This window comes from Astatotilapia calliptera, chromosome 20, assembly GCF_900246225.1.
Source record: "Astatotilapia calliptera chromosome 20, fAstCal1.2, whole genome shotgun sequence".
Lineage (NCBI taxonomy): Eukaryota > Metazoa > Chordata > Actinopteri > Cichliformes > Cichlidae > Astatotilapia > Astatotilapia calliptera.
The window spans coordinates 6537483-6556582 of record NC_039321.1 but is presented as its reverse complement, the minus strand read 5'-3'; the positions used below and the strand labels follow the sequence as shown (position 1 = coordinate 6556582).

General features: G+C 45.1%; 2 protein-coding genes across 6 annotated transcripts in view; one reads left to right on the top strand and one right to left on the bottom strand.

Annotated features, from left to right (window-relative positions):
- The window catches only part of plekhg5b (pleckstrin homology domain containing, family G (with RhoGef domain) member 5b), a 72018-nt gene that overhangs the window by 37392 nt on the left and 15526 nt on the right, over positions 1-19100 (top strand). For all 4 annotated transcript variants that reach the window (XM_026154207.1, XM_026154209.1, XM_026154210.1 and 1 more), the window contains 6 exons: positions 397-538; positions 1445-1544; positions 1779-1839; positions 2111-2202; positions 2294-2430; positions 4366-4532. In XM_026154207.1, coding sequence (XP_026009992.1) covers positions 496-538; positions 1445-1544; positions 1779-1839; positions 2111-2202; positions 2294-2430; positions 4366-4532 — 600 coding nt within the window. In that variant the 5' untranslated portion in view covers positions 397-495. The remainder of the gene's footprint in view (positions 1-396; positions 539-1444; positions 1545-1778; positions 1840-2110; positions 2203-2293; positions 2431-4365; positions 4533-19100) is intronic.
- On the bottom strand, positions 7070-18959 carry LOC113013364 (uncharacterized). 2 transcript variants are annotated; one of them, XR_003270819.1, is made up of 3 exons: positions 16805-18959; positions 9649-16178; positions 7070-9022 (listed from the first exon to the last, which is right to left on the bottom strand). XR_003270819.1 is itself a non-coding variant. In XM_026154206.1 (2 exons), the coding sequence occupies exon 2, from the start codon at positions 15896-15898 to the stop codon at positions 9917-9919; it is 5982 nt and encodes a 1993-aa protein (XP_026009991.1). In that variant the 5' UTR covers positions 15899-16178; positions 16805-18959; the 3' UTR covers positions 9048-9916. The 2 variants fall into 2 exon arrangements, 1 of the variants encoding a protein (XP_026009991.1); XM_026154206.1 differs by lacking the exon at positions 7070-9022 and having other exon boundaries at positions 9048-16178.

Genomic DNA, 19100 nt, shown 5'->3' with positions numbered 1-19100 from the left:
TGTTGCGGTTGCTGACCTGCGGTCAGTTTTGTTGCTTCACCTCTGGGGATACCAGTAAGGATTAGGTCAGGGCAAGCTGGTCCTATGTCAGCACACGTGCTGTAAAACTGACTTTAACTCAATTAGTTGTCATGCCGCTGAGGGACAGATGGTGGGAAGGTGGGAGTCACCAAACCGCAGGAATGCCCACAACAGCTTCTGTGGTCATTTTAATTGTAACTGAAACAATAGTCAGGCAGGGAGCTGTTTATTCCAAGTGTGTGTGACTGTTTTGCCCTTTTTACTTTGACTGAGTCATTTAAATTGTTTTTGTATTTTAATGCAGACACTTTATGTCCTTGGCAGTTATTTTGTTCTAACTTTCTCTTTTCCCCCTCTTTTGCTTTCTGTGTTTAGGTTTGTCACCACCCAGACTGTCAAGACCTGAATAGCAAAAGCCCCCTCCACCTGTGTGAGTCATGTGACTCACGCTGCCATTCAGAGAATTCAGACAACATGCACTTTGACCGGCACCCCCGATTTGACTTGCAACCTCAAGGTAGACTTGCATGATTTCTTTATTTGGTATCCCTCCCTGAGCAGGATGACGCTGCAGGATGACGCTGCAGGCCATCGCTGCGTAAATGTCAAGGACTCAGAGTTGTTGTTATTGTCTAAATAAGGCAGATCGTGTAAATCATTTTCCTCTTGCACAGCTCAACGTGCGTTTGTCGCGAAATTCCACATTTGCACATTTTGTAATTTGAGTGAGCGTTGTTACTTTTATTGAAGTAAAAATTTGTCTTCCACTCTATGCAGACAGTTTTGGCTTCAATCGTGCCAGCAAAGTTCCAGTCAGTTATTTTGTAGAAACTGTGCAACCCCAGTACAAAGCACCTTGAGGCAACTGTTGTTCTGATTTGGCACTATATAAATAAAATTGAACTGAATGGACATTTGTAGGGATGCATCCTTAAATGTACGGCCGAGCAACGTGCCCATATAAAAGAGAATCTGTATTGTTTTTAAACACATGCTGTGAATGGAAGAATGAATAAGTTACAACAGTGATTTATGTGATCTATAGTGTAGGGATTTGTTTCGTTTGGTTTTATGTCTTTGCAAAAAGAAACCACGATGTAGTGGAAATGCAGGAACTGCAGGTAACTGTCACTGAACTTCCTTGTTTGTCGAAGGATGCTATGTTTTTGTTCTATATCTGAAGTAAAAACTGTTACCATTTACATAGACTGAGAGCAGAATTTTACAATAATCATCCAGACAGTCCTGTACAAACCAGAAAAATGATCTTTTCATTCTTTTGCAGTAAATAACTTTTAAGAAAAGTTGAATTAACTACCACTTATCCGTTTATTAATAATGCAAATTAAAATTTGTTACAATAAAGGTTAACTTAGTTGTGAAACAACACAGAGAATGACTGCTGTGATTTGTTAACCTTTAGCCTCCATCCTGGCTCGGAACGTATCCACACGCTCCTGTCCCCCACGGACCAGCCCCCCCTCGGACCTGGAGGAAGAGGATGAAGGGAGCAGTGACCGTGGGTCAGTAACCCTCTGTTATGTCATACCAGTGTTCCAGTTTTCCTCCTGCTTGCCTCTTTTCCTCTCTTATTCCCTGCATGCTATAGGATAAATTGGAGCCATAAAGCATGTCACCTGTCAGATCTCATTAAAATTTGTGATGCAGACAGATGAAGACGGCACTTTCTCATATGTTGGGCTTTTTTGAAGTGCTGCTTCATGTTAGGGGTGATGATGTGTTTGACTGTTTTGCAGGGAGCGTAAAACAGTGGGGATGAAACTGGTGAAAAAGAAACCACGGAGACGACACACTGATGTAAGATGTCATGCAAACACTTTAACCCATGCTGTGTTCTTGGAAGGAATCCAGGAAGATTATATGATATAGACAAAGAGTTGTTAAATACAGCAGCTGCCATTTTTCTCTGTACCAAGATATGGCGTGATAGCACCTTCTAGGCTGTTCTTTGTCTGAGCCAGGCAGTGTAGTATGAAGGAGCCCCCCTGTGGCTCTGCTGAGAGCCTGCATACAGCCGGACAGCCCGTCCCACCTGTGTAAACTCACAGTCCCTCTGTTCTTCCTGCAGGACCCCAGTAAGGAGTGCTTCAGCCTCAAGTTTGACCTCAATGTGGACATAAAAACAGAAATTGTACCTGCTATGAAAAAGAAGACACTGCGGTGAGCATTGTGTTAAAAACTGAATTAAAAAGTTTTTAAAAACAGTTTATATGATAGTTACATTTTATTTCTCTTCGTCACGTCTTACCAGAGAGGTTCTAGGTCCTGTGTTTGAAAGGAATGGCATTGAGTTGTCCCGGGTGGACTTGTTCCTCGATCAGTCTAACACGCCACTGTCCCTCAACTTCGAGGCCTACCGTTTTGGAGGACACTACCTCAAAGTGAAAGGTAAAACCAAACAAGTACTTAAGTTGATGTCAAATTATGAGTCACGATTCGTACAAATAGCGCTTGTGGCTGATTTATCGCTGTCGACTGTTGCAGAAGATGAAACAACTTCTCAGCAATGAAATCTTTTTAGATATGCAAGACTAAAATTTATGGCTGTGTTTTATTACAAAGAGAAACTGGCCTGAACACAGAGCGAGTTTAAGGGCAGATGAAGGTTCAGGAAGAGCAGTGAAGAATATGGTATTCAATTATCAGATTCATTTTGAAGATCCTCTACAAAAATCCACTAATCATCAGCACGACAGAGGCCAAAAGAGCAATACTGCAATTTTTCCACATCATATTTCCTGTGACCCCCTCACACGAATCCTGAGTATACGTTTCCCATAAAGACGCAGAAGCTTTATTTCACTGTGATATGACTGAAGCAACCAAAATACATCATGTACAATACTTTTAAAATCCTAATCAGTAAAAATTTTGTCCCAGGTTGATTTATTTTTTGTAATAACCCAATAATAAGCAGAACAAAGTCAAATGTTGCCAAATGTCTCCCCTTTAATTGCAGAAAATGCCTTCTTTTGATGCATTTTGCAGCCCTTCACCTGTAAATGACTATTGAATTTTGTCTCAAATTCATGAGCTGATCGCATGAGATTCGGTAAAACAAATAAAGATCATGCAAATCTCATCAACAAATCAAATTATTTCCTCTCTTCTTTAAAATAGCTGACATAACTGCAGGTCCGCAGCTTGTTTAGGATATTTTTTTGGTCAGTTATTCAGTTGCTGGACAAAAAAAAGACTGTAAGAAACCTCTTTAAATCAATTTCAATAGCACAATGAAATGACCCACAGGAAAAGTGGAGCTTTTGTTGTTTTTCCTAGAAACCGAGCAGTCTCGTCCTCGGCAGCAGCATTTTAGACGTTGCACTGTTCTTACCTCTGTGCCTCTTTAACAATGGTTAATCGAGACGAATGAGGCTGGCCAGTTTCCTCTCACACCCGTGTTTCTGACAAGCAGGAAAAAGGAGTGGACTGCATCTTTTGTAATATACTAGTGATTAAAACTACACGTGGAAAATGTGTCACTGATCTGTTCAATCTTGTTCCAAAAGTCTCATGAAAATTCTCACTAATTTCACTGACTAAACAGCGATATGAGTCTTTAGACTTTCCCTAATTTTTTCCAGGGTGGAAACTGGGTGAAATGGCTCCTTCTCCACTGTTTCGCTTTTAGATGAAAGGCCCATTAGAGCCGCTCATAATGAGATCCAGTACCACGAGTAATTGCTCTTCTTTGAAATTGTCCCCTCCCACTCTCTCACCTCTTGACCACAGACTGGAGTTACATACAGTCTCAAAAATATACAGAGGTCAAAGGTAAACAGTTCACAGCTGTTCGGTCGCATGAAGTCTGAGAATCTATGTTGTTCTGCTCTAGTCTGTTCTGGTCCTGTAAACACTTGAAGTTAAATCATGGTCTCTCCTGAGTTTTAACATGAATTTAGTTAGAACTAGTTTTAGGTTTTCTCTTTAAGTGAGCACTTTCACCAGGGATATTTGTTTTTGTTGCATGATTTCTAAGATATTTACCTGAAAGGTGAGAAGTTTCCACTGCCCCAAAGTGACCCAAAAACACACCACTGCAGGTTTAATTTAAGCCCAACATTCGATTTGTATTAACCCGTCTACTGTGTTTTTAAGAGGCTGTAAAAATGTAAGAAAAACCATCACACCCCATTCTGTTGGGTGCTGGTCGGAGTTCAAAAAAAGTCCAAACTCAGAACAAAAGTCAGTTTGAAGAGAAAACTCTTTGGCATTTTTTCTGCTATAAAAGATAAATAATGACTTAAGACTTTTCCAGTATTTCTTCCACACAGCTTGACCTTTTTTTTTTTTTTTTTTTTTTTTTTTTGTGTGTGTGTGTAGCTCGGCCAGGCGATGAGCTGAAGGTGGAGCAGGGCGTGAAGGACTTGCGGTCTCTCAGCCTGCCCAACATGAAGCCGCCTGGAGTCCAGAGCCCCTACATCCTCGCGCCAGGCAGTGAGAAGGTGGAGCATGGGTCTCTCGGACGCCGCGAAAGCATAGATCTGTTGGTGAGTTACGTTTGGGACAAACGGGTAAATTTTTGAAAACGATTAGATTCGAACACCACCTCTGTGAACAACACTTTGCACATAGACACGCCCTTCATCCTTTTTTTGGTTTTGTTTTTGCACCACAAGCTTTATCATTTTCCATATCACCTGTTTCTGTTGTCCATGGGCTCCTCCTCCTAGTATCTCATCATGATCTCATTATGACCTCATTGTCTTCCATTAGCGTTATCGGCACTGCAGAATCTTGGGCATCTATTTGAGCCTTCTGCCAGACTCAAATCTTCTGCCAGCTCTTCATGCATCTATGAGCACACACGCATGCATGTGCATGCCGCGTCGTACTGCCGACTGAACCTTTGAATCTCACATGATGATGAGTCACTCAGGAACTCTCTCTGCTATACTTCAGCTCTTCCTGCAGCACCAGGAAGCGCCTGTTTTGTTACTGATGAGTGATGCTAAAAGGCCAATAGAGGCTTGCAGGATCCCGATCCACTTGGCTGCCAAACACGCAGCTTGGGAAATGGTGCAGACGGTCATCGGGTTCAAGTTGTGGCAAATAATGTGCTCGCTGTAGCTCTCGAAACAGTTTTCAGCATGCAAACTTTGATTTTTAGCACAAATAGACATTAGTCAGGCTTTAGCACTGGCACTGTATCTAATCCTCCCTTAATCTGTGAAATGTTTTTGATTATTGCTTGAAACACTGTTTAGTCTGTAAAAAATCATGAAAAATGTTCCTAACAGCTTCCCAGAACGCAATATAATGTAATCAGATAGCGACGCTGCTCACTAAACACCCACCCGTGCAATGTTGTGACATGTCCCAAACTTTCGATATACTTCACAATAACAGTAGCAGATTTTTCTCCCTGAACCTTTTGGATTTTTTGAAACAATGGGCTTTTCATTTCAGGCAAAGTCAGGCTATTATTTCTAATTGCAACCACAGATTTTTGCCACGTGAAACAACTGTCTGTTGCAAATTAGCTTAGCTCCATGTCTCTGTTTGGAAAGCTTGTCTTGTTCTGAATTTAGAGCTGACTGATCATCAATTAAGGGTCTTGTTCTTAAAAGACAAGTACCAACACGTTCTGTCTGGAGCTTCTGCAGAGAAGAGTAAAGGTCCCCAAATCCCATAAAGAGCTGAATTGTGTTAAACTGTGATTGCATGCAGACGCTGCTTAAAAATGTGGGAATGCCTTGAGTGGATGTGACGGTCACGAATGACACTTTTAAAAGAAAAAAGGTTGTTTGGGTGAGAGGTCAGTGGCCTATTTTGTCTGGCCAATAGTCTGAAAATTATAAGTATATTAAGATATACACACTCGCTACTTTATTAGGTACACTTTGCTAGTGTAGTAGTTTCACATGATTTGAGTTTTGCGACATGTTGTGTTACAATGTTGGAAGCAGCCATCAGCAGAATGGATGCACTGTGGTCATAAAGGGATGGACATGATCAGCAACAATGATCAGGTAGTATTTCAATTGGTACCAAACTGTGCCACTTTGGTGAGCCTGTGTGAATTTTTGCCTCACTATCCTGTTCTTAGCTGACGGGAGTGGCACCTGGTGCGGACTGAAGCTGATTCAGCTTCACTCGCACCTCGGGGAGTGGTTGAAGCAAGATGGCGCCTGTGTTTGGCTTTGCCGCTTGTGCCGTTAGTACAGCTCGCTGATATAGTTTTATACTGGCCGCTATTGTCACTTGCAATATTATTTTTACCGTCCTGTGTTTTGATTTTGTCTCTGCCACCAATACTTATGATTGGGGCACACTGTTGTATATCAAAGATTCAATGGAGAGCTACTTTGACAGCTGGGACAATTACAGGAAATTTTTCCCTCCACCCTTTGTGTGTTCCTCACCTGAGTGCATGTTACCGTACATATCGGTGGGATTTAACACGAAGAAAAGAAGAAGTAGGGGAACCAGGGCCGGTGTCCAGGTGCGACTGAGAAGGTACCGAAGATTAGCTTCTTGGATGTGGGAAGATTCCCGGTGCTTACGACCAAAGAGAAGATCTCAAGTTTTGGCCTCCCTTCACTGTTAAATTTTAGTTCTAACCTTTAGGGCCCTACATGGTCAAGCTCCTCAATATTTATCTGACCTGCTGAAACCACATTCATCTTCTCGGGCTTTAAGGTCATTAGATCAGAGACTGCTGGTGGTACCGCCCACTCGTTTTAAAACTCGTGGTGATCGGGCCTTTCAGACTGTGGCACCGCGGTTGTGGAATTCTCTTCCACTGTCTCTTCGCTGCACGGACTCCATTGATTCTTTTAAAAAACAGCTGAAGACCTTTTTATTTAGAAAAGCATTTGATTAATTTCCTCTTATGCTGTTTTTATAGTTTTATATTGTTTTATTTGCTGCTTTATTTACTGTTATATTGTTTTATATTTCCATTTCCTGTGTTCTAAAGCACTTTGTGATTTTTTTTTTTTTTTTTTTTTTAAATCTGTGAAAAGCGCTATATAAATAAATTTTACTTACTTACTTACCTTTCTTGTAACGAGCGGTTATTTGATTTACTCTCAATACTTGATCAGCTGAGTTTGGTCATCCTGCTGGCCTCTGGCATCAACAAGGAATTTTCAGAAAAGTTGCACTTGTTTTTGTGCGTTGAGTTGCTGCCATGTGATTGGCTGATCAGATATTTCTGTATATGTCTGTATGACTGAAACTGTAATCAGCATCAGCTGGTGCAGTATCTGGTTGCAATTAAATAAGATTTTCTAGATGATGCTATTTAGAAAAAAAAACTTATTATAAGCAGTCTCTCCATAACATTGCTTTGACTGATGTTCTGAACAACATAGTATGAGTGGTGACTTGTATTGTCGTGTTTGCTTGTTTGTTATAAGCAGATATTCAAGTTTTCCCATAATGTGGTCATCACTTTCCAGTCTAGTAGCATGTCTTTGTGTACTGGTTGAGAGTAACCCCATATCCTGAACCAGTGTAGTAAGATTTGTCACATACTACTTGTACTGTAGTTTACATTTGTAGTTTTCTCAAGTTCAGTCAGTTTTGCTTTGTCAGATGTCATTTAAGTTGCGTCAAACATTGGTTGCTAATCATCCCAGAGGCAAGTCGGCACGTCGAGTTTGATTGTGTGTGTTCGTATACGCGCTGTGAGCAGATGTCATTGTTGCCTTGGGCAGCAGAACGGGTAGAGGCTTGGTTAAAGCGTTTTATGGGTAATCTGTGAAGGTAAGTCATGAAGACGAGTCATCAAGCTGTGAAATAAACACTGGAGGTTGCTCAGGAACCCAGTTTTAGTCATACAGTCTGACCTGTTGCACAGTGGAATATTTTGCGTTCTTTACAGGACTCTTACTACTGAGTTTCAGTACCCACAGTGCTGGCTCATGCTCGTCGGCCTTATTTACGCTGAATTTGAAAGAGTAATGAGAGTGACAACCCAGTGCAGTCCTCATGGTGGCAGTAAAGTGCATAGCTCTACCAGAAGACACAGTAGTTTATCTCAAAATGTTAAGACACTCCTCTTGAGTAGTGGAAAAAGTGTTTAGAAACTTTAGAAAAAGTTTGTTTTTTTTAATCGGCATGACTATATGGGAATTTCTTTATTTATATTTTATAATAGGTACCAAAAGGAAAACCTTTCACATGAGGGACAAAAATGAAAACTGACCCTGAATGACTCTGACCTTCAGCCCCTTGGGCAGAACTTTCAAATTAAAAACAGACCTGAGTCTGTAATGGAAATCCCTGAATGGCGTCAGAAGCACATCTGAAAAGCATTGTCAGTGAACACAAATTCTTGGTGTACCTAGAGTTCACAGTTCAGACTTCACTATGCAGAGAAAAAAAGTGTATAAACAAGATCATCTTATCTGGGTCCAAGCTGGTGTAAAATAGACCGAGGTTTTTAGAAATCACGGGCGCCACGACCTGTGGGCTAAAGAGCAAAGGTGGTGAAGGTGGATGGCCATCTAGTTGTGTTGATATGGGGGTTTATCACTGTATCACCTGCACACGTGTAACGGTAACACTGATGCTGAAAATTGTAATATATACAGTTCTGAGAAAAATGTTGTTCAGACATTTTTAGACCTGGCAAAACCACAATGATGCCATTCGATGCATTATCAAAGGAACAATATGGCGAAGCTGACGCCAGCCTGCTGAGAAACTGAAATCTTATATTTAGCAGGAATGCTGAGAAATCAGTTTCAGATTTGCATGAACTGGTTTCCTCATTTCCCAAATGCTAAAACACTGTAGTGGAGATATCAAAGACAGGCACGGCTGTGGCACTGATTCAGTCTTTGAGCACTACGGTCACCCCGGTGTGTCGGCCAGAACACCACTTAAGGCCAAATTGCCCAGAGCACGGAAGAAGGAGAGAGCTTGAGGTTCCGTTTGAGGCACTTTATTGTCACCGCTTGATTTCTGGGGCTGTAACACAGCGGGTGTACATAAGTGTGTGTCTGGGTGTGTGTGTGTGTGTGGTTTCCTACAAAGGAAATAAACAAGGGAAATAACAATAAATAAAGAGAATGGAAAAGTCAAATACTCAAATATAAACATAATACAACATAGTTAACATTATCAAATATAAAGATCAGAAAAATATAATACACTTCAAACTGCTCACACTATGCAACTAAATAGCATTAGTGCGAGGTTAAGCAACCGTCAGTACATGTGAACTACTTCCGGTAGTTATACAAAATAAAAGCGTGCCCCATTATATTCCGCTATAATGCTCTTATTGTGAAGGGCAAGCGGGACGCCATACTTCCGGTTATACTACGTTCGCTATTTTATTAATCCACGTACCTAATTGTTCACTACAAACCCCGCTACTTCAAAGTAAACAATCACAAGCATCACATACAACATATAGAGAAGGTCTGATAACACAGGAATGACATTATGGACATACGAGCGACCGTACATGCGTCAACAAGCTAAACCGGGGCCAAGCTAACAACATAAGTTAGCATATGAAATGAGGGTGAACTCACGCGTTGCATGCGTGGCCTACTGCTCCAACTATGGACTACATTAGCTCCTAAATGGTAACATACTACAGTACTGACACAACAAAGGCAAAATACGACACAGGTCACTACTTACTTGTCATTTACGCACACCTAACATGCCCCAGGAATCAGTGCACCCCCTCCAGACCAACACTGCTCAGCCGCCATTAAACTGCCCACCTTACTAACCGGATGATGTCACTAGAAGGTGGGCTGGCCCAAACTGACAGAAGATGGAACATTACATGAACTTATATAAACTTATAAACACCAGTAAAACTATTATATGAACTTTGGGGCCTTTTATACAGCCGCCCCCAAATGTATGTAAGACATTTGCTCATCAATAAGGCAACAAAGTTCTAGGGTTGTGGTGAGTTCGACGCAGAGCTGTCCTCATCTTCTCCAGAGGGCAGCGCAGGGAGGACAACCAGTCTGGCAACTGGCCGAGTGTAGACTCTCTCCTTCACCTTCACGTCAGCGGACCTGATGCGTCCATCAGGGCTAGGATGAGTTTTAATCACCCTCCCCACCGGCCAGAGAGCCCTGGGAAGCTGTGGATCAGCGATCATCACCACAGAGTCCTCAGCCAAATCAGCTGCCGTTGTTTGCCACTTCTGGCGAGTCTGCAGACTGGGAATGTACTGACGAATGAAACGTGACCAGAAATGGTCAGCCAAAACCTGGGAGTGCTTCCAGCGACGGCGACTGAGGAGCTCACTCTCTGGGTATACTACCTGAGGTAGCGATCCATCCGGCCGCCCCATCAGAAGAACATTAGGAGTCACCGGATCTGCATCTCTGGCATCGGAAGACACATACCCCAGGGGCTTACTATTGAGTATCCCTTCCACTTCGGTGAGTACAGTGCGAAGCACTTCTTCTGGAACTGACTGAGCACCAACGGTGGCATAGAGGGCATACTTAACCGACCGGATCTCCCTTTCCCATGCTCCCCCAAAGTGTGGGGCACCTGGAGGATTAAAGCGGAAGCTGATCCTCTGGGGTGCTAGAAGCTGTTGTAGTTCCGGGGCCATCTTCAGAAAGGTCTCACGCAGCTCCCTCTCACCTCCCCTGAAGTTGGTCCCCTGGTCTGAAAACAACTCGGCAGGTGTTCCTCTACGGGCGACAAATCGCCGAAGAGCCATCAGGAATGCATCTGCATCAATGGTGTTAAGAACATCCAAGTGGACTGCCCTGGTGGTGAGGCACTTGAATATGATTCCCCATCTCTTCTCAATACGCCGACCAACCTTGACCTCAAACGGCCCGAAGCAGTCCATTCCCGTAGAGTAGAAAGCCGGTTTATATAGACGTAGCCGGGCTGCTGGCAGGTCTGCCATCCTTGGCACTGTAGGTCTAGCTCTCCACCTTTGACAATCAGCACAGAGGTGTTGGTAGCGCCGGACAGCTTCACGCCCTCGCAGAATCCAGTAGGAGCGCCGAAGTTCTGCGAACACCCGCTCCGGGCCAGGATGATGGAGGCGGCGATCAAAGTCTTGGATCAGGAGTTTGGTCACTGGGTGGCTTGGGTCTAAGATAATCGGATGGAGTGTCTCCAGAGCCAAATCTTCAGATCGACGAAGTCGTCCTCCAACACAAATGAGCTGTCTGGTCTCATCCACTTCGGGTGACAGAGAGAGAAGACGACTGCTCCTGGGAACTGGCTTACCGACTTTCAACAGGTTGTACTCCTCCAGGAAACTATCCATCTGGGCCCTCTGTAGGATCAGCCTCTCCGCCTTGCGATAGTCCTCAACAGTGGGATGACCATCTGGTTGGGCCGCCCCATGTAGCTCCCGCGCTGTAACCTCTAACATCTCACTCCAGGTTTTGTAGCGGCTCAAATCTGAAGTTGGCTGACCTGACGGAGTAGTCGCTGTGGTCCCACAGAACACAGCTTTGCGCAGCTCCGAGGCATCTCCTGCTTGGTCAACCGTGAGATCCTCTGGCCAGGAGTCTGGACTGCGCAGGAGAAAGGATGGTCCTTGGCTCCATCTATTTGGTACAGCGAGCTCCTTCAACTTCTTCCCACGTGTCACATCGTCAGCTGGATTCCTTCCAGAGTCGACGTATCTCCAGGAGTGCCTGTCTGTCAGCTCTTGTATCTCGGCTACACGAGTGCCCACGAAGACCTTAAATCGGCAGGATTCAGACCTCAGCCAGGTCAGCACTGTTGTAGAATCGGACCATAGGACCGTCTGGTCGATTCTAAGGGTGAGCTCCCTTTCCAGCACTTGTGAGAGCTGTGCCCCAGTGAGTGCAGCACAGAGCTCCAATCGGGGCATGGAGTGGAACCGCTTAGGGGCAACCCTGGAACGGGCCACCAAGAATGACAGATGCACTTCACCATTTCTGCCAGTGGTCCGGAGGTAAGCTACTGAGCCATAAGCTTCTTCAGAGGCATCACAAAATATGTGCACCTCTCTCTGACAGCTGAAGGGGTCCACTTCCTTAGGCACATATGGTCGGGGAAGAGTAATTTCAGGTAGAAATTGCAGCTCTTCCTCCCAGGCTGTCCACTGCTGCATAAGCTCCTGAGGTAGGTGTGGGTCATCCCAACCCCTTTGCTTGTCCCAAAGATGGCGGATGATTACCTTCGCTCTGGTTGTGTAGGGTAAGATGAACCCTAGGGGGTCGTACTGGCTGGCCAAGACCTTGTAGATATTGCGCATCGTGGGGACTGCATATGGAACTTGACGATGCTTGTAGCCTAGGACATCTGTGTGGAATAGCCAGCTCAATCCCAGGGTAGATTCTGGGGTATCTACCTTGTTCTGGGCCAGCCATAGTTCCACACTAGCGGAGCAGCTCTCTTGTGGTAACTGACTGATGACGTCACGTTCATTGCTGGCCCACTGACGTAGGTCGAAACCTGCTGAGGCTAGGATGGCCCGTAACCTGTCGACAAGTTTCCTTGCCTCTTCCACGGTGGGGAAACTCTGAAGGCAGTTGTCCACATAAAAACACCTTTCAACCGAGAGTCTCACGTCATCATCTGGCTGGCTGTTATCCATGACATGACACTGCAGGGCAAATGTGGCACAGCAGGGGCTACACGTGGTTCCGAACGGGAGCACCCGCCACTCGTAGACTGCTGGAGGGCTCTCGTCGCTGATGTCTCGCCAGACGAATCTGAGCAGGGCACGATCTTCTGGTAAGAGATGAACCTGGTGGAACATGCCTTTAATGTCCCCACTCACTGCAACTGCATGCTCTCTGAAGCGCAATAGGACTCCCAGAAGCGACGCACCTAAGGTGGGCCCAGGCAGCAGGTAGTCGTTCAAGTTCTGTCCTCTGTACTGAAATGAGCAGTTGAAAACCAATCGGTTCTTGCCATTATGGCTCACCATGTGATGAGGGATGTACCACGCCTCCTGACCTTCTGTCACAGGTGTCCCAGAGCCACACTTAATGATGGAGCCAGCCTTGATAAGCTTCTCCATCTCCACTTTGTAGGCCTCAGCTCGTTCTGGGTCTTTGGCCAGCCTTCTCTCCACACCTCGTAGACTTGGCATGACGGCATCTTTAGTTGCCTGCAGTAGAGGCATCCCCTTCCGGCGAAGCAGTGGGGTGGCATAGCGACGTATGCCTTCAACCTCTATTCTGACAGTTCTGGTCTCCAGAATGCATATGGCCTCTTGGTCTTGCCTTGAACGAGTAACAAGCTTCTCGTTTCGGAATGGAACGATGTCGACCTGCCACAGTTTCTCCACATGTTTCATTAACTCACTGACCTGAGGTGCAACAGAAGTCAGCAAGCACTGCTGGGGTTGGGTAAGCTGGCCAACTATACTTGCTGGCCCTTGTAGCGCCCAACCTAGCCTGGTACGAATAGCAGCAGGCCCTCCTGGAGGTCCCAGCCTGACTGGTTCAACGGGGGTAACCAGATGGGGATGGTCACTGCCAATGAGTAGCAAAGGTTTCACATTTAACAAGGTGTGGATCGGAAGACCAATCAGGTGCTTGTACCTTTCCCTGAGTTGCTCCATGGGATAAGTGTGGCCTGCAAGTCCGATGCGTGCAGCAGTGAAGGCCCCGGCAATCTTGAACCTGGTCCTGGGCCTTGATGGAGAAGAAACAGAGAACGACACTGACTCACCTCTGAGAGTCTGCACGTCCTGCCTAATCGTGCGCAGTGGGACGTCCTCTGCGATCCCTTGCATGCCTAACTTCTCGGCAGCCTCCGGCAGAAGCATTGTCCTCTCTGACCCGTCATCCAGTACAGCATAAGTGCTGATTGTTCGCTTGCCATAATGAATGCAGACTTTGACAATCTTTAGAAGGACTTTGCAGCCTTCAGTGGGTCTGTCTAGATACAGGACGTCGGTTGCTGCCTTCGAGTCACCGCTCACCACCGCTGTTGTTAGCGACCCTTTAGGTGTTCTAACATTGACATCATGCAGTACCTGCAGGTGCTTCCCTTGGCAGAGGCTGCAAGTCTTCCTCAGATTGCACTGGGCTGCCTGGTGTGACCGTGCGCAGCGCCAGCACCTCTTGTTACTCTTTATCCACTCTGTTAGCTGGTCCTTTGTCAACTTGGATACCATTGTGCACTGACTAAGATAGTGCTCTTCCGTGTTACAGAATGGACAGTATGGCTTGTTCTTACTGGCCACACCACCTGGCCTCAAAGCCTGTGGGTTCGTCATTACCTCCTTTGCACCATGAAGGACTGTGATGGATCTCCTACCCTGGCGCCCCTCAGGCCTGGGCCACTGTTTCTCCTTTGTCCCTTTCACTGCTAGCTGCCCTTCAGAGTCTTGGCACCAGGACTCATACTTGAGCCACCCTGCGAGATCTGCCAAGGTATGCATCCTCACACCTTGTTGGAACATGCAGCGGCGGAACTCCGCTCTCTGCTCGGGGGGTAGTTTACTAAGCAGACGAGCAACATGTGAACCACAGTGTAGTTCCACTTCTCCTTCTGGGCCTAGTGTCCTTAACATCCCCACCAGTGACTGTATCTGGAGGGCAAATCTCTCAAATGCCGAGACGTCTCCACGTCTGATGTCAGGTGAGTCCATCATCGCAGCAATACGCCTCAGCACTATCTGATGTGGTTGGCCGAATTTGTCATTGAGGGCCTCCATCGTATCAGTGAAGGGTGTGGCAGAGTTGAGGTAAGCATCGGCTATTAATCTGGCCTCCTCTAGGTGCAGGTGATCAACCAACACTTGATACTTGAACAGCTCAGTCGTGTCCTCAGGCAGAAGATTCCCCAATGCCATCTTAAGCCTAGCAAACTCACTAGGGTCTCGACTGGAGAAGTTGGGGATTGTTGGGCGGGGACCACGGTAAACTGTCTCTGAGGTGATAGGAGTCCTGCCCGGATTCGGTCTGTCCGGCAGTGGCTGTGGAGAGGACAGATTGAACTGCTGCTCAGGGGATGCTGGATTACAGCCATGCTCAGTCTTACTGTCCCCATAGGCGGCGCGCGGATGCTTGGACCCACCCAGTGGGAAACTGCCTGGGCGAGGTGGGAGATGAACCGGCTTGAACCAGGGAGGTGAATTATGGGAGGCTTTATCTGGAAACCTGAGAGCTGGTGGAGGATCTGATGACAGACTCTGTCCTGGGTGGTCCACGACCATATTAGCAGGTGGGATTGCCATTGCCTCTGTCTTAATGGCTGGAAACATACATGCATCTTGGCGATGGGGGTTCAACACTGGTGGGTCACTAGGCAGTGGCGCTTCCTCAATTGGATCTGGCCACGGTGGTGGGGCAGGCCAGTCATCATCCTCCTCAATCTCTGGTGCATCACCCGGTAGCGGTGACTGCATTGACTTACTGGTTTGGAGAGAAGATGGGCCCTGCATGCTCTGGACAGCTTCCACTAACTGTCTCATTTCTGCCCGCAGTGCCTTGAGTTCGACCAGATCTGATGACATACGTTGCTGGCTCTGCTGGACGAGGTGGCGCTCCTGACGGATATCCTCTAACTCTGCACTTACTTCCTTATTTGGATGTGTATAGGGGAGCACGAAGGGTAGAGGAGTAGAGTGATCATAGGCTTGTTCCCCATGCCATCTCTCTGGATACAGCTGGGGGGCTAGCTGATTCTCCTGAATGTGCTGTTGGCTCTGAGCTCCATAGCGCGAGGCCGTCTCATGGAGAATAGCATCCCGCCTCCACTGAGGGCTGGCTAGGTTGCAGCTAAAGGGGGAAGCGAGGGAGGTCATCCTGGCCTTGTCCTCTTGGTGTCTGAGCTCTACATCCTCTCTATATGCCTGGCTAATGTAGCCTGGGTACTCCACCTCATAATCTGCGTAGCGCACAGGTGGGCGAGCATGTCGTTTGGGGCGTGCGCCACGAGCCTCGTACTCTGGGCCTGGTTCCATCTCTGAGGCGAACCTAGTGCATCCGGCTCGAAGGACCAATTAATGTAGTGGAGATATCAAAGACAGGCACGGCTGTGGCACTGATTCAGTCTTTGAGCACTACGGTCACCCCGGTGTGTCGGCCAGAACACCACTTAAGGCCAAATTGCCCAGAGCACGGAAGAAGGAGAGAGCTTGAGGTTCCGTTTGAGGCACTTTATTGTCACCGCTTGATTTCTGGGGCTGTAACACAGCGGGTGTACATAAGTGTGTGTCTGGGTGTGTGTGTGTGTGTGGTTTCCTACAAAGGAAATAAACAAGGGAAATAACAATAAATAAAGAGAATGGAAAAGTCAAATACTCAAATATAAACATAATACAACATAGTTAACATTATCAAATATAAAGATCAGAAAAATATAATACACTTCAAACTGCTCACACTATGCAACTAAATAGCATTAGTGCGAGGTTAAGCAACCGTCAGTACATGTGAACTACTTCCGGTAGTTATACAAAATAAAAGCGTGCCCCATTATATTCCGCTATAATGCTCTTATTGTGAAGGGCAAGCGGGACGCCATACTTCCGGTTATACTACGTTCGCTATTTTATTAATCCACGTACCTAATTGTTCACTACAAACCCCGCTACTTCAAAGTAAACAATCACAAGCATCACATACAACATATAGAGAAGGTCTGATAACACAGGAATGACATTATGGACATACGAGCGACCGTACATGCGTCAACAAGCTAAACCGGGGCCAAGCTAACAACATAAGTTAGCATATGAAATGAGGGTGAACTCACGCGTTGCATGCGTGGCCTACCGCTCCAACTATGGACTACATTAGCTCCTAAATGGTAACATACTACAGTACTGACACAACAAAGGCAAAATACGACACAGGTCACTACTTACTTGTCATTTACGCACACCTAACATGCCCCAGGAATCAGTGCACCCCCTCCAGACCAACACTGCTCAGCCGCCATTAAACTGCCCACCTTACTAACCGGATGATGTCACTAGAAGGTGGGCTGGCCCAAACTGACAGAAGATGGAACATTACATGAACTTATATAAACTTATAAACACCAGTAAAACTATTATATGAACTTTGGGGCCTTTTATACAAACACAATGATGCAACAGAGTGGTCAGCATTTCCTCATCTTTCCTAACAGTTCTGACACGGCATCACGGGTTCTATTTTCTGGAAATGGGAAGCCAGTTTAATGATTTAGAAGAAAGGGAAGAAACCCTGTGATTCACTTTGGTTAGTGGCCCGTATTTTATGTCAGCTGTAGCTTGGAACTTTGTTTGAGCACTGAGGAGCCTCTTTGTGTCTCTGTGATAGCAGTTTTGGCACTAACTGTTCAACGCACGCATATCTGAGTGTGGAACGACATCAGCTTGTGGCCAAACCCTGTCCCTTCTCGACAGAATTAACCCTTTTGTCTAAATGAGGCGTTTCATGTTTATTATCACATGGTTCCTATATTATGGTTCCTGGCACTTTTGTGATAGGCTAGAAATAGCTTTCGTGATCGAGAATGATTGTTTTATGATGCTGATTATGAAAGATGCAATCCAGCCCTGCTGATAGTTTCCATATAGCCCTGTATGCAACCTCTGCGATGCACTTAATTGCACCATTTGCCAGTTATTTCTCCCTTTGTACCTTTTGCACCACATCCCCTTTGATTAAGGGTGCCTTCTGACCTGCAGAAGACCTGAGGTCCAGCTAATTCATTTGTGTTTATAAGGGTTGTTTGTTTGTTTATTTGTTGATCAACTGTAGTTACATAATTTTATTAAGTTCAAATCTCTGGAAGCTGAGACCCTTCCCCATTTATTTGGTAAGGTGACCTTATTAATCCCAAGGGTTAGTGCCCAGATTGATATCAAAATTGAGCAAAAAGAAAACTTAAAAGATGTTTAAATGTTTCTCTCACTGTTAAACAGAAGCTTCGAGATGCAAAGTCAGAGTCACAAGCTTGTTTTCCCTTTTCCCTACAACAGAACCTGAGATCTTTCACTTTTACAGCTCTCATAAAGATAAGGCAGCCATGTTCCAGGACCTTGTCACTGTCAGAAAAACATGATTGATGATGATAACTCTGATTAGTGTTCTCACCGTTGTAATATAAAGTCCATTTGTTGCCATAGAACTGTAAATACAACACAGAAGCGGCTGACCTCTGGTAGTTTGCCTTGCTCCTCTGACTGGGTGTGATTCAGGCTGAATAAAAGAATTCAAAAATCTTTCAACTTTAAACACTATTCTTTTATCAAGAGGTCGCAAATCCAGTGTCGGGGTTCGGTTTACAGTTTGCAGTTGGATTGTGTTAGCTTTCAAAGGGAGCTGGTGTTGGGTAATGGATCCTCCATATGTGTTTTAGGGCTCTGGCCTCCCATAATGCACTCTGCCCTCACGTTAGGAAAAACATTTGGTAATCCTTTTGTGACACAGAAGAAAAAGCTGGCACTGAGCTTCTGGTGAAATTTATGTACCAGTCCCACATCCGAGCACTTTTCATTTAAGATTTGACACGTTTAGCTTCTCTTTGTAAATATTTTTGGTGAAACTTGATGTTTTGAAACCTGTTATGCTCATGACCAGCTATGTGTTTTTGTTACCAGCTTCTATTAGAGTAGTTTTACACGATTCACAGATCAAAATAATCCTGATTTATTGTGTAGTGCGCTTTGGTGCAGCTCAGTTTATTCACTGTCTTAAGTCGATTTATCTCCTCTCCCTTTAAGGCAATGCGTCCTTTAACTCTCTCCTGAGTGGCTGAGCTCCATAAACATAATATTTGAACAGCTGATGTGTCGGGCTTCTGTGCTTGCAGCCACAGCTGCAATTATCATAGTCTGCAAGGCTGACACTATTGGAAAAAAACTGTGTAAAGCAACGTTTTTAGAGCTTTATAATTCTTTGTATAATTCTTTAACACATCACAGCCTGATGACTAATTATTAAGAAAAGAAAATGATTGATGCAGCGATCCAAAATATAAACCAGCATCCTAGTTTGGATTTCAAAGATATCCTTTGTGCATCCATTATGGCATACAAAAATTGCATTTCTACCATAGTTTTGCAGAAAAAAAATGTAATTAACACATTGAAATACTTTATTTTATTAATATTAATACTAATACTTGTATGTGCTGGACACACGTTGTCTCATACTACATTTCTGTTCTCA